Genomic DNA, 20,562 nt, shown 5'->3' on the forward strand with positions numbered 1-20,562 from the left:
GAAAACCTCATCATCGTCTTTATGACCTGACTTTCTCTAGGCATTTGGGCAAAAGCATAAAAGCTGAGATACGCTGTTACCACATTACAACAATAACAACGACAACATAACCATATGAAGATCTTATCCCTACCTCTTGTGAGGTAGAGAGACTTTTTCCGACAGACCCTTGACTCATTAACCTCACAATAATCAAACAAGAAGATAGATGACCTGAGTAACCAACTTCTAGGAAATTTATCCATAGTCTATCTTCCAATGGGTACTTGAGATTCATCTCAATCTCACCTTTTACGTCTTCATTAAACGAAGAGCATCCACAGATACCTCTACGGCCATTTATACTGATATTAATATGAGAAAAAACGAATCCAATCCATTGAATGACTCATATCTTTCTTGAAAAAAGAAACTCTCAAAAGCTAAAAAATGGCAGCTTAGTGCACTAAAGCTCCCGCTATGCGCAGGGTCTGGGGAAGGGCCTCACCACAAGGGTGTATTGTATGCAGCCTTACCTTGTATTTCTGCAAGAGGCCGTTTCCAAGACTTGAACCCGTGACCTCCTAGTCACATGACAACAACTTTACTGGTTACTCCAAGGCTCCCCTTCAAACTCTCAATAGCCATAGTAGCAAATTCCTCCTAAACTTCTAACATAGAAATTTATGAAAGATTTTCCAAAAGAAATAAACAATGCTGATGCATGAAACTATATTTACACAAAGAATAATCAGGAACTAGCACTTCTACAGGATTGAATAAAGTTACAAACACCATTTTGAGGTTAGTAAAAATAATCATGATGAAATTCATGAGCGCCTGCCATCATGATGAATTTCATAGACTGATATGCTAAGATATTTGTGTTAGATGAAGTTAATTGCACTATCTGGTGCTGCTTAAAAGACTAAGAATTTTGTTAAATACAGCAAATAGAAACTTTTTGTGAGTTAACAGAGTTAAACGAATTCATAGATATTACAAGAGTAATAGAGAAAGTAATTATCAAAATTAATATCCATTACACAACAAAAAATCAAAAATATCAACAACAACATACCCAGTGAAATCCCGCAATGTAGGTTCTGGGATGATGGAGCGTACGTAAACCTCATCCCTACTTCGTGGAGGTAGACAGTTCGTACCTCGTGGAGGTAGACAGTTCGCTTCCAATGTGATAACATAGTACTAATAGAGAAATTAATTGCCAAAAAATAATATCCATTACACAACAAAAATCGAAAATATCAAATCCAACATATCAAACGAATTGAGCTTCAAAACGCTAGATTATTGCGAAGTTACCTAAGACTCTAAAAAAGTAAATTCTCACTTTGGTCCAGTGGGAGGAGGAGCAGGACCACTTCCTAACAAGCTAGCTTTTTTGCATCTCAAACTCAGTAAGCTAAGCATCTCAATAACATAGTAATACAACAACAACAACATAATAATAATAATAATCAACAACATACCCAGTGAAATCCCGCAAAGTGGGTTCTTTGAGGATAGAGTACATAAACACTATTTGCTTCCGATACGATAACATAGTAGTAATAGAGAAAGTAATTGCCGTAAATAGGATCCATTACAAAACGAAGATCAAAAAAATCAAATCCAGCACATTAAACGAATCGAGTATCAAAACCCTAAATAGCATCATGTTATTGCAAGTTGCATGAGACACTAAAAAGTCAATTCATATCCATCAATTCTCTCATCTAAAGACAAAATTAAAACTCTCACTTTGTTCCAGCAGCAGGAGGAGGAGCAGGACCACTTCCCAACAAGCTAGCTTGTTGCATCTCAAGCTCTTTAAGCTATGCATCACTATCCATCTCGATAACATAGTAATACAACAACATACCCAGTGAGATCACACAAAGTGAGTCCCGGGTACCCAAACCTTATCCCCACCTAAAAAGTAGTGGTGTTGTTCCGATACAATAACATAGTAATAGAGAAATTAATTGCCAAAAATAATATCCATTACACAACCAAAATCGAAAACATCAAACCAACACACATCAAATCATTGCAAAGTTCCCTAAGACACTAAAAAAAGTGATTTAATCTCGACAAAAATAATCGAAATCAAAATTCTCACTTTGGTGGTCTAGCGGGAGGAGGAGCACCCAACAAGCTAGCTTGTTGCATTTCAAGTTAAGTAAGTTGAGCATCACTATCCATATAGATAACATTATACAACAACAACATACCAACACACCCAATGAGATCAGTCTGGAGTACCCAGACCTTATCCCTACCTCAGAAGTACATAGTAATAGAGAAATTAATTGCCAAAAATAATATCCATTACACAGCAAAAATCAAAAATACCAAATCCTCAAGCTTCAAATCCCTAAAAGTCAATAATTCCAAAGCATTATATTATTGCAAAGTTCCCTAAGACACTAAAAAAAAAGTAATTTAATCTCAACATTAAAATTCTCACTTTGGTCCCGTGGAAAGAGGACCAGGACCACTTCCAAACAAGCTAGCTTGTTGCATCTCAAGCTCACTAAACTAAGCATCTCAATAACATAGTAATACAACAACAACATAATAATAATAATAATCAACAACAACATACCCACTGAAATCCCGCAAGCATAGAGAGTACGCAAACCTTATTCCTGCCTCATAGAGGCAGACAGGTTGCTTCCGATACGATAACAAAGTAGTAATAGAGAATGTAATTGCCAAAAATATAATCCATTACACAGCAAAAATCGAAAATATCAAATACTTAGAGCTTCAAAACCCTAGATTTTAAAAATTCCATAGCATCAAATTATTGCAAAGTTCCCTAAGACTCTACAAAAAGTAAATTCTCACTTTGTTCCAGCTGGAGGAGCAGGGCCACTTCCCAACAAGCTAGCTTGTTGCATCTCAAATTCACTGAGCTGCGCATCTCGATCCATCTCGATAATCAACGGAACAACGAGTATGAGAAAAGTAGTTCCAGCAATCCACGCAGCTCTTCCGGTACTCTTGAGAAGCTTCTTCGCTACGAAGGCGGCGTCGGAAGCGGCACGTCTACCTTGATAAACGATTGGTGATTCGGTAATAGATGACGTAACCCTAGAGAGAATTCCATCGCCGGCGCCTGCCGGAATTGAACCAACGCCTCTGTTGAAAAACATAGGGTTATGAGGAGGAGGAAGGAGGATTTGGGGATTTTTTGGGGGGGTGGAGGGGGGGAGAGATATTTGAGATGGATGTATAATTAGTTTTATTTATAGTTTTTCATTTGGTGTTCGGTATTCATACTGTATTCTGTATTTATGTGGAAAAGGGATTAAATTTACTTTAATATTTTAAAAAATAAATTAATTAAATATATTATATATCATACTTTGCATATTATATTTTAGGGTTAAATTTATCTTTATACTTAAAAAAAAATGACTGATTATATTCTTTATTGTATTTTTGAGCTAAATTTATCTCGATATCATATATCGTGGTTAAATTTACTCTAATATTTTTAAAAAATGGATTAAATATATTATTTATTATATTTTTGGCTAAATTTATCCTTGTTGTCAATACCAAGGCTAAAATGATTTTGTTTATAGTTTCTCGTTCTTCGTATTCGATATTCGAAGCACCCGTTCATTAAATGTTGGTTGCTCAAAGCAAATGCAACACAAATAATTTACTTGCCCCCATAAAGTTGCATTTATTATTAGTTTGCATAATTAGTTCTGAATCTTGTCTGAGCAACTTATTGGCCAAATATTTATCACAAGAGGTGAAGGTTGTAATTTATATTGCTAATCTTAGTGCTATGCAGCTACTTTTGATATTTTGATTGCTCATTGTAACACATAACGAAAAGTTAGCAAATAAGTACTAAATATAACATTTTTTTGCATTGTTTAAGTGATATAGGACTATGGATATGTGTTCCAAATTGAATTTGCAAAACTCTCGAGTCATTTCGATCTAGTGCAGTTAATAAGCTTTGTGTAATATTACAGTGAAAGAAAAATACAAATAGTAGTTGGCATTTGTTTATGATTGTTGGTTGTGGATATGTGCAATTAATAAAGGCTTTGTGTAATATTAAAAAAAAAAAAAAACAGGTTTATATGCAATAATAATAAAAATTGGAATTAGAATGAAAAAAAGTGAAAACAACAAAAATTTGTTTTTACTTTTTAGAAAACAATTTTGGAATATCTACGACCAAACACCACAAATTCTATAAAGTGAAAAAAAAATCCAAAAAAAAAGTGAATAATTTCTATGGCCAAAAAACATCTTATACTCTATGTCATACTATGAAATCAAATTTATCCTCAATGCTAAGAATTTTTTCACATGCAACTTTCTTTTCCCCTCCATTTTGCAAATCTCTTACTCTTTTTTACTCTTCTTTTCTTAAATGGAGCTCAAATCCGCAGAGGATTAGTCCTTAATCTGTCGGGTTAGGGGATACCTTGGGAAATACAAATGTACAATAGAATGTATCTTACCAAATATTGGGTTACAGATACATAAGAAAGATGTCTTCTGTTAAAAATCTGATAAAAAATAAGTATCAGAATATTTTTTTTGTGTTGCTAATACAAACGATTTCTACGATATTAACACATAAGAATTATTTATCAGATTATGCAATATCGGTGTCTAACTTATGTATTGCGAGAATCTAAAATTCGGAAACTTTTGTAAATATAAAACAATTGGGATTTTTTGTATTACGGCATCAAACAGTAGAAATTTATGAAAATTTGCCGTAAAAATTATTAGATTTCATATGCATTAGACGGATCAATCGGGTCGGATCCAACAGAACCCGGAATGGGTCCATTTTCATCTAACAACACTCTAATGGCGGCAAACAAATCCCCCAAATCTCTATAAATTCACTCCAAATCAAAAACTAATCAGATCAAAAAATGGCGGATGATGAAGCAGAGATGTACGATGGAGTTAGGGCACAGTTCCCATTATCCTTTGGTAAACAGCCTCAAGCTCATAAATCCCTCCAACTCATTCACAATTCCACTCGCCGGACCACCAACTCCTCCGCCGTCATCACCACCACATCCACCTCCGCCGCGGCCGGCAGTAAACTTGAGGCATCGCCTTTCCCTTCTCTATCTACTTCCTCTAAATCATGGCTTAATTCGCTCAAAAACCCTAATTATAAATCCAATATCATCGGCCCAACCCGTCCTAATACTGGACTGAGCTCGAGAAATGACAAGTCGGAAGAGGAGGAGGAGGATAGTGCTATTATTGGGCCACGTAGACCCGCAGTTGATGCGAAGACGGAGGATGATGAGGAAGGTGAAACGATTGGGCCGCCTAGGCCTGTAGTTGATGCGAAGACGGGGTATGAGGATGATGAGGAAGGTGAGATGATTGGACCGCCTAGGCCTGCAGTTGATGCAAAGGCGGGGGAGGATGAGGATGGGGAAATGATTGGGCCACCACGACCTCCGAGGCAAGATTCGGAGGATGAGATGGAAGAAGAAGAGGAAGAGGAACAGAATCGGTATAGGATACCTTTGAGTAATGAAATTGTACTCAAAGGACATACAAAGGTTCCATTTTTATTTGCGCTTTCCTAATTTATATGTATGGTTTCCCTTCAACTATTATTACATTCCCAGCTCATTCTACTTAGCTTGTGTGAATTAAGCATAGACAGTCCTTAACTCCAAAGTACTATACTCACTCTATTTCAGTTTGTTTGTCTGGTTCTTTGACTTAACATGAAGTTTAAGAAAGTAATTGACTTTGCACCCAAGGGTGTGGCCTAGTGGTTCAATGAAGTTGGGTTGAGCACCATGAGGTATTAGGTTCAATTCCCAATAGAGACAACATTAGGTGATTTTTTCCCATCTGTTCTAGCCTTGGTGGACGGGGTTACCTGTACCTGATACTGGTGGAGGTGGCCGGTATCTCGTGGAATTAGTCAAGGTGCGCGCAATCTGGCCTGGACACCATGGTTATCAAAAAAAAGTTGACTTTGAAATCTTGTTGTCTTAAATTAAAGATACGTAGAGTGTACCAAAATGCTCTTTGATCTTGTGGTCATAAAACATGTCACGTGGAATGTTTATGTTTGAGTTGAGTGTACCAAAGCTGGACTGAGAGAGTTGCCAACAAAATCAGTATCAGATATGTTTGCGTAATGTAGTAGCACTCAAAGGACATAACAAAGGTGCCATTTTTTTTGTTTGTTATTTCGTGCCTTCAACTATTATTACATTCTCAGCTCTTTCAACTTAGCTTGTGTGAGCTTAGCGTAGTCAATTTCAACTCCTAAACAACAACAACAACAGCAAACCCAGTGTAATACCACAGGTGGGGTCCGGAGACCTTACCCCTACCTTGAGCAGGTAGAGAGTCTGTTTCAAATAGATCCTCTGCTGAATGGACATTGAAAAAGAGATAACTGTAACACACCAAAATTACAGCAGGATATAGTTCAGTCCTGGTCCTGAGCCGGGGGTTTATTGGAAACAGCCTCTCTACTTCATCTGAGGTAGTGGTATAGACTGCGTACACTTTACACCCGACCCCAATTTGTGGGAATACACTAGTATGTTGTTGTATATAGTTCAGTCCTAACTCCTAAATACTGTATAATTTATGGACAAGTTAAAAATAGTGATAGTGTGATGAAGCCTCTAAACATTATTTTCAGTACTTGAATCCTACTTTAGGGTTGAGATAGAGTTGATTGGTTGTTCCCATTTTTTTAAAAAAAAACAAAATATACTCCCTCCGCCCCAAAATGAGTGTCACTCTAGCAAATGAAAGTTGTCCCAAAATAAGGGTCCTTTAGGAATTCAAGACAAAAAATTAGTAATTATATTCAACTATACCCTTATATTAAAGAACTTCTTCTTCTTCTTCTTAATAATAATGCTAATTCTCAAGAAACATCTAATAAATAAGGGTAACTTAGTAAACTATACCTTATACTTCATTTTTTTCTTAATGGGCGTGAAATGAGCTAAAATGATACTTATTTTTGGACGGAGGGAGTAGTTGATTGGTTGGTTATTTTTGTTTTGAACTCTTGATGTCTCTTCCTAAAAGCTTGATGTTCAGCCATCTTCTAGATTGAATTTAGTTTTCCAGTTCCATTTATACTTACTTGAATGATCCAGTTTGAATTTGATTATCTAATCAAAATGTTAATATGTTTATTGTTAATGAGTTTTGAACTGCTGGAATGATATGGAGCAGTTACATCTTACGGAGGACATGACCCTCGATAGAAAGGTGTGGAGAATGCGGATTAGGGTAGAGGGTTAGGGGGTGAGAGTGCGTTGGTAACAATAGGGGGAGTGTTCTTTATTTGTGTCTGAAGTTTCTTGTTCGTGGTGTTGAGTGATGTCTATGATTTCAGATAGATAGTTTTTAGTATTATCTTGTGGCTGTAGTATTATTTTGCAGATTGTACTAGTTTATATGCATATGTGTTTGTTATACTGCTATCGGTCCTAAGCCGGGGGTCTATCGGAAACAGCCTCTCTACTTCATCTGAGGTAGTGGTATGGTCTGCGTACACTCTACCCTCCTCAGACCCCACTATGTGGGAATACACTGGGTATGTTGTTGTGGTGGTTGTTGAGTTTTGAACTGCTGTGCTTCATCAAGTGAGATTTGTCTGCATGCAGTATAGAAATTAAGAGGGAATGTCTTGTCCTCATCTTAGATCTTCCTTTCTTTATCTTCCTAGAGGTTCTTTCTGAAAAAATGCTTTCTGTCTTTTGGCAGGTTGTTTCTGCTCTTACTGTGGATCATTCCGGATCAAGGGTTCTCTCTGGTAGCTATGACTATACTGTTCGTATGTATGACTTTCAAGGAATGAATGCTCGATTACAGTCGTTTAGACAGCTGGAACCATCTGAAGGGCATCAAGTTCGTAGTTTGAGCTGGAGTCCGACAGCAGACCGATTTTTATGTGTTACTGGGTCAGCCCAAGCAAAGGTGCTAGTCTAATCATGGTTCTGTACTCTCATTAACAGTCTATGCATGCGTGTGGTTTAACTTGATTTATCTCTTTCCATATTTCAGATCTATGATCGCGATGGACTTACACTTGGGGAATTTGTAAGGGGAGACATGTATATACGTGATCTTAAGAATACGAAAGGTCATATATCTGGATTGACATGTGGAGAATGGCACCCCAAAACAAAGGAGACAATTTTGACATCGTCGGAGGATGGTTCGTTGCGCCTGTGGGATGTCAATGACTTTAAGAGTCAAAAGCAGGTTTGTGTTGCGTAGTAAATAGACAGTATTGCATAGCATAGTGGACAAATGGATATCTTTTATAGATTGCTATACCATGTGCTGTTGACTAGAGAAAGGACTGTTTTTGGTTTTGTTCAGATAATATGACCTATAGTTTAATCCTTATCTCTACTGTAATACTGAGTAGAATAAAAGCAGCATATTCAGGTTGGACTCATTTCCTTTATTTGGGGTAATTGAGATATTCTTGTTTTTAGTTTTTCTTTATGGTGGAGGAATCTCTTCGAGTTGAGGCATTGGGGTCGGAGAGATTAGATGAACTGTTGAGCTGGATGATACAAAATATACCATTTGTTAATTCTCTTAATAAAATAGCTAAATATGGGTAATGCACTATGGCCTACAGAAAAGCAACAAGGTTGATATCTTACTGCCTCTAGAATGTGACACCATCTTTACCTCTATCGAGGTCATTTTACCTCCTGACTCCGTTTTCCCCTTTGGGGCCTGAAATAGATCTTTCTTGCACTTCATTGAACAAAATAACATTGATGTCCTTGTTGCTGTTATTGTAATTGCTTTGTTCACGCTAACAGTTTCCGGCCTGAACCTAAGCCTGATTGGGACGAGCTTCACTGTGTAGGTTATTAAACCAAAACTTGCTCGGCCTGGGAGAGTTCCAGTAACGACATGTGCTTGGGATCGGGAAGGAAAAAAAATTGCAGGTGGTGTAGGAGATGGTTCTATACAGGTATTTCTTCTACGGACCGAGTGTAAGAATGATCATATTTCAACTTTCTGTGTTTGTTTGTCTCAGCTCATCCGTGCTCATATGAACTTCTTTCTTAAAGATATGGAATCTTAAGCCTGGATGGGGAAGCAGGCCAGATATATATGTTGCAAATGCCCACTCAGATGATATTACAGGAGTGAAATTTTCAAGTGATGGTCGGATATTATTGTCAAGAAGTTTCGATGGTTCCTTAAAGGTATTAGTAAAATCTAAAGTGACCCTGGTTTTTAGTTTGTACACCTGCATTCATCTTCTCTGATGTATAATCTTGACTTGGCTTCATAGGTTTGGGATTTGCGCCAGATGAAAGAACCCTTGAAAGTGTTTGATGATCTCCCAAACAATTATGCTCAAACTAACATTGCATTTAGTCCTGATGAACTACTGTTCATTACTGGGACGTCTGTTGAAAAAGATGGGACTACTGGAGGAATGCTAAGCTTTTTTGATCGAGGAAAGCTAGAACTAGTGTCAAGAGTTGGAATATCTCCTACTTACAGTGTTGTGCAGTGTGCCTGGCACCCTAGGCTGAATCAGGTATTTTCTGATCACTCCTAATCTAGCAAATATTCCATCGTGTCACCTGATCACTATTCATGTTCTGTCTGTTCTGCATATCATGAAGTGGGAAATACATTTTTTATAAACATATTGTAATGTGTTTTCTTAAACCTGCTTCCCACAAAAATCTTCATCCTAGGATTGAAAGAATAGGTATATGCAGTTTTAGAAGATTGTTTCTCTGTGCCCCAGCTTCCCCTACTCGTATGTTTTTTATTTCCCATCTTAGCATGCATCAAGATTGAGTTTTGGTCTAAAAGTTTTCCCTTTATCTTAGATATTTGCAACAGTTGGGGATAAACATGAAGGTGGAACTCACATTTTATATGATCCAACACTGAGTGAAAGAGGAGCACTAGTTTGCGTTGCTCGTGCACCCAGGAAAAAGTCTGTGGATGATTTCCAGGCAGAGCCAGTTATTCATAATCCACATGCGTTACCCTTATTTAGAGATCAACCTAGCCGCAAGCGTCAGCGAGAGAGAGTATTGAAGGATCCACTGAAGTCTCATAAACCTGAGCTGCCAATAACAGGGCCAGGTTTTGGTGGTAGAGTTGGTTCAACCAAGGGAAGCTTGTTGACGCAATATCTTCTTAAGGTAATATCCTTATTAGCAATGGCTTATATCAGCTATAATTTGTTTGAATGAAGCGAAAAGAACCAGCATCTGTGATTGCAGACAGCTTGTCAACTTGTTGACGGCTTGTCAGCATAGTTGTCAACCTCTAGCTAGGTTTGGACATTTTCTGGTTAAGGTTGACGACTTAGTTGACCGCTTGTCAACTAGTTGATGGCTTGTCAACTTAGTCGTCACCTTCTCTAAATGATTTAAGGTCTTTTCTGGTTAAGGTTGACGACTAAGTTGACAGCTCTGGTCCTCCTTTTGTTCTTTATTTTATTTTCTTTTCTATGTACTCATGACCTTTAATTTCTGAAAGAGAAAAGGTGGAGTAACAGAGATCTGATCGTTCTTATTTCACAGCATGCCGACATGACTGTAGACAGTCAATGCCACCTCGCGTATTTTGAGACCTAAATTATCCATCTGTCAGTGATTGTATGCGTTATCTGAGATATATAATTAACCCACTACCTGTAAATCACTATAATGGAGAGAGTGTTCCTTTAATTCATATTGCTTCTTACTTGGATTTTAAATATGATCATGTAAGCAGCTTACTTCAGCATCATGTGGCTGCTTATTTTGTGACAAAGTAACAGCTCAATTGCCATGGTTTTCCCTTAAAACTGTAAGAACCCCATAAACTCTACCCCCAAAAAAAGTAAAAGAAAGGGAACGAGAGAGAGCCTCACGATCTTGAAAAATGCAACCGTTGTATCAAGCAAATAATAGTCAACATCACCTGGTGACATATAGGAAATGATCTGTATGCATGCTATTCACATCACGTATTGTCAGAGAGAGGGCTTCTGCATGTGTAGACCATTCATTTTTGCTTTAAGTTTGTGCGTCAGTAAAATTCTGTTTTTACCTGAACAGTGTATATGGATGCCCTTCGAGAATTATGTCTTGAGTCTTGTTTTTTTTTAACCCCTCCTAGGAGCTCCCACCTTTTTGCTCCCTTGGTGACTTGAACCTAGGTTGGAGATGGATGATGCTTACTATCTAAGCAATCCCCTCTTGTGTTGTTGTTACTCCTGATTTCGTTTTATCTTCTCTTGTGGACATATTAATGCGGGTTGAATTTACCGACGTTTTGCATGTTTTTGCAGCAAGGTGGCTTGATAAAGGAGACTTGGATGGAAGAAGATCCTAGAGAAGCAATCTTGAAGCATGCCGATGCAGCCGCAAAAGATCCAAAATTTATTGCTCCAGCATATGCTGATACACAGCCTGAACCACTTTTTGCCGAGCCAGATGCCGAAGATGAAGAAGATAAGTAATCTACATGTTTCCAAATGCCTTTCTGGATTTATGTTGCAATCTGTGTGCCAGTAATTTTTTCTGCTTGACTGCTTGTAGAATATATGTTGAGAGTAATCCTCATATGTAATCTTTCATTAAAATGACTCTCAACCTGGGTAAAGTACAATAACTGATTCATATCATAAAGTTATTTTTTGTTATTATAGTTTTACTTTGTCATCCGATTTATTGTTCAAGGCGTTCAATTGTTAGCTTCTGCGTATATTTCGATCCCAATATCAACTCCATTGTCAAGTTATCAAATAGAAATCCCAGAACTCTTTGCCCCATGACAGCTTCATCAAAGCTCTGATATTAGCAAAGCTACCTTTCACTGGACAAAATTGGTGCCATCTTTAGTTTGATCCCTCTATTGGTTGTTGCAACAAGGTTCCCCCATTCCGAAAGGTTACTAGGCTGGCCATTAGGTCCAAAGTTGTATAGCACTGCTATGGTGCAGATAGGTTCACTTCATTCAGTGCCATTTCCGGACTTGCAGGCTGAGCATCTCTTTCTCATCCCGTTCCACCCCGAGAAGAGAGATGTGGTACACATCCACGAGGATCCCCCATTCCGAAAGGCTAATACGCCAACCATTAGGTCCAAAGTTGTGTAGCACTGCTACGGTGCCGATAGATTGACTGTATGAGTGTATTCAGTGCCATTTTCGGACTTGCAGGCTGAGAATCTATTTCTCATCTCGTTCCACCCCGAGAAGAGGGATGTGGACACATCCACCAACAACAAGAAAGGAACCATAATCTCCTTTGTTGGGAGCATTTCGAGGTATAGGTCTAACCACCTCAATTCCCCCTTCTCTGGCATGTCATACTTATTAAAGTCTCTCAATGAGGGGAATGGAAGATTATTGGTTGGCTAGATGGCTCGTGGACCATATTCAACTTTAAGGTGTTCCGTGAAGAGGTGCACTTCGATATACCATATCCACCACCAACAAGAATGGAACCATAAGCTCCATTTTGGGAGCATTTCGAGGTATGGGTCTAACCACCTCAATTCCCCTTTTCTGGCATGTCATAGTTATTAAAGTCTCTCAACGGGGGAATGGAAGATTGTTCAGAGGTTAGATGCCTTGCGGAACATATTCAACTTTAACGTGTTTCGTTGCACTTTAATCACCCTCATGAAGAGGCGCACTTCGATACTACTGATTTAATAGCTTTTATAGTAATAGTTGGATTTACTACTACCTCGTCAATGAGACACACTCCGGCACCATTGATATCCAATAGCTTTAATAGTAATGGTTGGATTTTACTCTGATACCATGGATGTTCACAATAGCTTTATTGTACTGATCATATTTACTACTCCCTCAGTTTCACAATAAGTGAATTGTTGGGGTATTTATTGGTGTTTCAAAATAAGTGAACCGTTAAATTTATTTTCAATTTTACCCTCATGATTTTGACTACACACTTTTTTTTATGGTACTCTTAACTGCAGCCGCCTATTTCCTATGTGCCAAAATGTCTTTAACTTTTTCCTCTTATTAAGAGAGTGCCAACTTCCGCCTATTCCCTATGTGCCAAAATGTCAATTTTTTCCTCTTGATAAGAGAGCTGCCAACTCCCAGAGTACCGCTACTTCAACATTACTCCTCCATTAATTGCACACTATTCTATATATAATTTCACTTTTGCATGTCCATTCTACTTCATTGAGCTCAAAGAAAAAAGTTAAGAGTTACGCAAAAAAAAATTAGAGTATGAATTTTAATTTTGAAGACTCATTCTTGTGTAACAAAAGGAAACAATCCAATTTTACCGGAGAATATTTCTACTCCTTGTGCATCTAATCTAGGACGAGCTACAACAACTAAAAACATAACTTTATCGATGAAATTTTTGCTCTTGACAGTGCGGATTGGATCTTTTTCATCAGGCAGTAAATAATATATTTTATTTTTTTATGTCATATAAAACCACTTCCCATTGATATGAACTATATTGAACATGTTGATAAAAATTGGATCATGTGGTATTCTACCATGATCAAGCATAGACATGCAAAATTGCAACCGACTTATTTTGTTTTCCTCTTTCAAATAAGGCTTTATGGCATTAGAATGTCTTCGTATATGTCCCGACTTCAAAAGCCGAAACAAAGTGGTCGTACTCATATTCATGGAAGAAGATAATGATCGTAGAGTTGTCCGCTTCCAAAAAGGAATTGCACAAAAACGATTATGATCCATCTCAAATTTTTTTCGACCACAATTGTTCACTTTTCTTCCATATACACCACTAGAAGCCACATTCACCATAATTTGATAGTCTCCAAATGCGTTGAATTGTTTGAATGGAAGTCGAAAAATGTGACGCCACTATTTTCGTAACTCCTTTTTTTAGTTTACCATCAACACATTTTTGTTGCAACACTTCATATATTGCAACACGTGTTTCATTGTTCAAATTATTTTTTTTGCCGTTGTGATTGTGACAAATCTTCAATTGAATCTGTTTATTAAACAAAAAAAAAATAAGTAAATATAAATTCAAAACTTTTTTCAAAGGAATGAACATAACGAGCGATTATTTACCACAATTTAAGTTTGAATCTTCCGTCGATTCTTGTAATCTTTCATCAAATTGTATATCATCATTTTCATTTGGATTCAAATTCAAGTCGGGAATTGAATATTCATCGACATTATTCTCAAATGAAAATTTTAGATCTATTGATATTGAAGCCATGTTAAGAAACATATTGAATATAAATATATTTATAGACTAAATTGAGAGGGAAATGAAAATTTTTAACAATTTTACCTCCCAAAAAATTTACTAGGACTAGCAATTCTAAAATTTTAAAATTTGGAATGAACAAAAAATTTTGCCACCTTAAGATAAAACTTGCATGTAATGAAGTTATTTTGTCACCATAAGTTAAAGCATGCATGCACAAAATGTTGAAAAGGGTAAAAATGGAAATTTATGTGAAATACCTTTGATGCTTTTTCCTTAATATGTGTGTCAAAATTCAACAATTCACTTATTGTGAAACGGAGGGAGTACTATCTTACGTCATTCATATAGCACGCTAGAGCAAATGAAAGGGGGTGTAAATTGACTATATGATCTTATTTGATCTTGATTTTTTTTTTCAATTTATATGGGTCTAGTTGAAAAAAATGGTTAATTATCTTTCTTGAATTTTTGAACATATCAGCTATTTTGAGACAATTTGTTACTAGCAAACATGCAAAGTAATTTAAGACCAAGGGAGTATCAGTTGTCATGTTTCACTTTTTGAAACTCACCTCAATACTCTCTCTGTTACATAATAAATGGATTGTTGAATTTTGACACAAAGATTAAGGAAAAAACATTAAAAACATAAATTTAACACAACTTTTCATTTTTACCCCCCAAAAAAAAAAAAAGTTGACCTTATAATACCTTTTCAAAAGTTAATTAGTTGTCAAATCATAAGGGTAAATTTGAAAAGAAAAAATAATGATTCACTTATTTTGAAACACTAATAAATACTCCAGCAATTCACTTATTTTGAAACGGAAGGAGAACCATAAATGTTGACGTTAAATTGAATTAGTCAAATTGATATATTTATAATAAAATTTAAAATTTTCAAAATTATACAAAGTAATACTACAAATTTTAAATTTTCTCACATCAATTAAACAAAAAATTTATATATTTATTATTGATTAAAATTAAAACTAACATAATTTCATTCTTGAGTCGAGGGACTTTCGAAAAGCCTCTCTATCTCTTCAAGATAGTAATAAGGTTTGCGTATATTTTATCGTCTTCATATTTCACTTGTTGAATTTTACTGAATTATTATTGTTGTTGTTTCATTGGTGAAAAATAAAATATGATTATTAATATGAAGTGGAGGGAGTAAAGTTGAGGTGGTCCTATTCCAACTACCACATTCATGCAAACAAGGAATTATAGGACACTTTGACAAGACTTCAATTTGCACATTTATTTGCACGTGACATCTCTTCTTTTTTCCTTATCCACTAAGACAAGATATTTTTGATCTTTTTATTGAACTTCGAGTAACCGGTAAAGTTGTTGTCATGTGATCAGAAGGTCACAGATTCAAGTCTTTAAAATAGTCTCTGGCAGTAATGTAAGATAAGGTTGCGTACAATAAATTCTTGTAGTGGGTCCTTTTGTCGAACTCTGCGCATAGCGGGAGCTTTAGTGCATCGGGTTGTTCTTTTTTCCTTTAAAATGTCGAGTAGCTGGTAAAGTTGTTGCCATGGTCACAAATTTTAAGTCTTGAAAACGGTCTCTGACAGTAATGCAAGGTAAGGTTGCGTACAATACACCCTTGTAGTGGGGTCCTTTCCTGAATTCTGCGCATAACGGGAGTTTTAGTGCATCGGGTTGTCTTTTTCTTTTTTCCTTGAAACCTTGAGGAAATTCATAATCTCTGTCACAACTTCTGTCTTTCGAGTGAGTATTTTATGATGAGCGCTTTATCGTAACTTGCTTGGTATGCAATAGCACACAAATCACATAAGAGATATAAATCGAACTAGACAAGTTTCATGCAACGAGCTCATGACTTAACAACTGATGGAGGCTGCCCATTTTTTTCTCTGGAACCTCGAGGAAATTCATAATCTCTGTCACAATTTCTGTTTATCGTTATGGTGAACATTTTATGGTAAACTTGCGAAGTTTGCGATAGCGCGTAAATCACATAAGAGATATAAGTCGCACTAGATAAGCTTCATGCAACGAATTTATGACTGAGCAACTGATGGAGGCCGAATTCAATCACCCCATCTCACGACCACTCAATCTTGTCCTTACGGGCACATTTTTCAATTAAATCATCTAATATTCAACATTTTTTTAGTCTGGCTAATTCGAATTTCGCTAAATAATAATCCTAGTATACGGTAGTAAAACCTTTTTATCAAAAATATATTACTTTCAAAATTTAAATTGAGTTTTTTTTATAATTAACAATATCGGGATTTCAACTATCTCACCATATTATTAGCGGTGTATTGGAAAAATATAATACGTTTGTTGTAATTGTATAGCTTAGCTGAGATCAAATTAAACTATGATTAAGTAAATCTTATCAAATTTAAAACCACAAGATTTAAACGTCTTTTTCATTTTCTTAAACTTCGTACTAAGTCAAACTAGGTCTTTTTTTTTTAAACGGAGGGAGTATATAATTTTGATTGATAAAAGAAACAACGTATAATTGAAAATGAAATCCACGAAAAAAATAATAATTTAAATATATTTTTAACATTAACTCTAATAAAAATAATGTTTCAATCTCTAATAAGTCAGATTTGAGTACATGAAATTTTATTAATCATGTTTCTCCGATTTTATTTTACAATTAAGATGATAAGATTCAATAATTTTTTTCACTTTTTAAAATTACTTATTAAGTTAAAATCAAATATACAAATTAAACATGCTTCATGTCATGTGATCGATGATGTGAATAGGAGGGGAACGGATACCTCAGTGTGGAGGGTGGAGGTGTGAGAGGCTGACTAGGAATGGATTCAGGTGAGGTAGATGTAGATCGAAGAAATATTAGAGGTAGGTGATTAAACATTACATGGATCAGCTTCAGCTTATCAAAGACATGACCCTAGATAGGAAGATGTGGAGGAGACGGATTAGGATAGAAGAATAGTAGGGACGAGTGTGTCAATGCTAGTAGGTAGGAGGATTTTGTTATCTGTGTCAGTAGTTATAGTACTAGTATTGTTTTATAAGGTTGTATCGTTTGTTGTATTACTTGGTAAATTTTTTCTATGATATTATCGGGTATGGTAATTTCTGTTGTATCGTGTCCTTTTACTATTTTATTTTTAAATTATTTTATCTTGAGTCGGGAGACTATCGAAAACAACCTCTCTATCTTACCTCTGAGGTAGTGGTAGTGGTTTCGACATCCATTAAGTTCGACGCAAATTATATATAATTATATAAAAAATATATAAAATCTGGTATAAGATTTGAAAAAGAAAAAAAAGATTTGAAAAAGCACCCAGTAAGCCAAGAAGATAGTTGAGTGCTTTAGTTTTCAAATGAAATTTTAAAATTTTGGACGTCAATATGTGTATTCGAACCTTTCGTGCACCCACAACCCTAAATTATGGGTCCGCCACTATCGAAAACTACCCCTCTATCTCACCTCTAGATGATGATATGGATTGTATACAATCATCCTCTTCAGACCTTACTTGATGAAAATATACTGAATACGTTATTATTATTGTATTAAGTTAAAATCAAACATACAAATTAAAACGAAGACAATAAATATTAATTAAAAGTGAACAAAAATAGAAAAAGGATAATATTAAGACAAAAAAAATACCTTGGTCAAACAGTCTTCCCCACTTTTCTCTGTCGGTCAACAATTTATTTTTGGTCAACATTTTGACTAGAGACACTATCCATTATTTTACTATTTAATTTTTAATTATATTATATTTTATGATTTACCAAAATACAAATATTCCAATCTAGAGAAAGTCATATATAGGAGTATAATTTTACAAATTTAACTTATATATATTATTGATCATGTTAGCATTTTATCATTTAATTTTTAATTGTTTTATATTGATTATTTTCCAAACAATACAAATATTCCAATCTAGAGCAAGTCATATATAGTATAATTTTATAAATTTAACTTACATATATTTATCACGGAAGAAATACTTTTTCTGTTGCTTTTTACTTGTCATAGTTTTCAGTTTTAGAATTGAATTTTATGAAACTTGACCAATATTTTAAGATGTATGTTTTAATAATACTAATATAGGGAAAAAAAATGTAATTTGTAGTACTTCTCATCTAGTTTTTGAGTATTCAAATTTTAATTTTAAAATGTTAAATTAATTTAATTTATTTTTATTTAAAAATTAATTAAATTGACTATCAAAAGTGAAACATGATAACTATTTTGAAACAGAGGTAGTATCTATAATATTGTACAATATATGTTGAAATTGGATATAACTATTATTATACATATTTAAAAAATGGAAAAAAGAGAAACAAATTAGAGTCAAATCTTATATGAATTTTTACCAGTATTTTAAGATATATTGTTTAATTATATATTGTTTAATTATACTGATATGTGAAAACTTGTAAATTATTTATAGTATTTTTCGTATAATTTTTGAATATTCAAACTTTAATTTTAAATTATTGAAATAATCTAGTTTAATTTACTCTGAAAATTAGTCAAAATGTTTCTCGATAAATTAAATATGTCAACTATTTAAAACGGAGGAAGTAATATCTATATTATCCTACAATACTTGTTGAAATTAGATATAAGTATTATTGTACACATTTAAAAAGAGGAAAAAAGAGAAGACGCGCTCCAGAAAATGAAGTTTATTCTCGTAACTGATGAGACCTTGTAGATTATGGAAAAAATTAGTCACAATATCTTCGAATAAGCTAAATGCGTCAACTATTTTAAAATAGAGGGAGTAATATCGATATTATCCTACAATATTTGTTGAAATTGGATATAAGTATTATGTATACACTTTTAAAATGTGTATAAGTATTACTATACACATTTAGGTTTACATTATAATGTTAAACTTTGAAGGATCTCTGGAGAGTGAATTGAACTTTTATCCTTTGTACTTCATTATAATCTCCACAATAGATAAAATTATTTAATTTTAAATAATCAAACTTTATACGTGCGAGGCACATGCGGTTAAACAAATAATTTTTAAATATTCAAACTTTAATTTTAAATTATTGAATTATTCTAATTTAATTTAGCTCTGAAAATTAGTCAAAATATCTCTCGATAAACTAAATGCGTCAACTATTTAGAACGGAAAGAGTAATACCTATATTATCCTACAATATTTGTTGAAATTAGATATAAGTATTATTATACACATTTTAAAAGAGGAAAATAGAGAATACAGACTCAAGGAAATGAAGTTTATTTTCATAACTGATTAGTCACAATGTCTCCGAATTAGCTAAATGTGTCAAATATTTTAGAACAGAGGGAGCAATACCGATATTTATTTGTTGAAATTGGATATAAATATTATTATACACATTTAAAAAGAGGAAAATAGAGAAGTCACGTTCAAGGAAATGAAGTATTTTTGTAACTGATGAGACTATGTATATTATGAAAAAAATTAGTCACAATATCTCCGAATAAGCTAAGCGCATCAATTATTTTAGAACAGAGGGAGTAATATCGACATTATCCTACAATATTTGTCGAAATAGGATATAAGTATCATTATACATATTTTAAAAGAGAAAAATAGATGCGTCAACTATTTTAGAACAGAGGGGGTAATATCGATATTATCCTACAATATTTGTCGAAATTGGGTATAAGTATTATTATACACATTTAAAAAGAGGAAAATAGAGTAGGCGCTCAAGGAAATGAAGTTTATTCTCGTAACTGATGAAACCTTGTAGATTATGGAAAAAATTAGTCACAATGTTTCCGAATAAGCTAAATGCGTCAACTATTTTAAAACAGAGGGAGTAATATCGATATTATTCTACAATATTTGTTGAAATTGGATATAAGTATTATTATACACATTTAGGTTTACATTATAATATTAAAGTTTGAAGGATCTTTGGAGAGTGAATTGAACTTTTACACTTCATTATAATCTCCGCAATAAATAAAATTATTTAATTTTAAATAATCAAACATTACACGTGCGAGGCACGTGCAGTTAAAAGAATAATTTTTAAATATTCAAACTTGAATTTTAAGTTAATGAATTAATCTAATTTAATTTAACTCTAAAAATTAATCAAAATGTCTCTCGATAAACTAAATGCGTCAACTATTTTCGAACAGAAAGAGTAATACCTATATTATCCTATAATATTTGTTGAAATTGGATATAAGTATTATTATACACATTTAAAAAGAGGAAAATAGAGAAGTCGCATTCAAGGAAATGAAGTATTCTCGTAACTGATGAGACCATGTAGATTATGAAAAAAATTAGTCATAATGTCTCCGAATAAGC

The 20,562-nt window shown here is 34.4% G+C and overlaps 2 protein-coding genes across 2 annotated transcripts; one reads left to right on the plus strand and one right to left on the minus strand.

The window, feature by feature from the left end:
• Positions 1–2,675: 2,675 nt before the first annotated feature.
• LOC107875174 (mitochondrial import receptor subunit TOM9-2) lies at positions 2,676–3,233 on the minus strand. The gene has a single exon (XM_016721782.2). It carries the CDS (start codon positions 3,141–3,143, stop codon positions 2,832–2,834), a length of 312 nt encoding a protein of 103 aa, XP_016577268.1. The 5' UTR covers positions 3,144–3,233; the 3' UTR covers positions 2,676–2,831.
• Positions 3,234–4,650: 1,417 nt separating this feature from the next.
• LOC107873634 (WD repeat-containing protein 70) lies at positions 4,651–11,693 on the plus strand. Its single transcript, XM_016720555.2, has 8 exons — positions 4,651–5,558; positions 7,750–7,962; positions 8,050–8,250; positions 8,876–8,983; positions 9,084–9,221; positions 9,311–9,562; positions 9,864–10,184; positions 11,321–11,693. The coding sequence occupies exons 1-8, from the start codon at positions 4,908–4,910 to the stop codon at positions 11,489–11,491; spliced, it is 2,055 nt and encodes a 684-aa protein (XP_016576041.1). The 5' UTR covers positions 4,651–4,907; the 3' UTR covers positions 11,492–11,693.
• The last annotated feature ends 8,869 nt before the right edge of the window (positions 11,694–20,562 follow it).

Source organism: Capsicum annuum, chromosome 6, assembly GCF_002878395.1.
Source record: "Capsicum annuum cultivar UCD-10X-F1 chromosome 6, UCD10Xv1.1, whole genome shotgun sequence".
In the NCBI taxonomy this organism is placed as follows: Eukaryota; Viridiplantae; Streptophyta; class Magnoliopsida; order Solanales; family Solanaceae; genus Capsicum; species Capsicum annuum.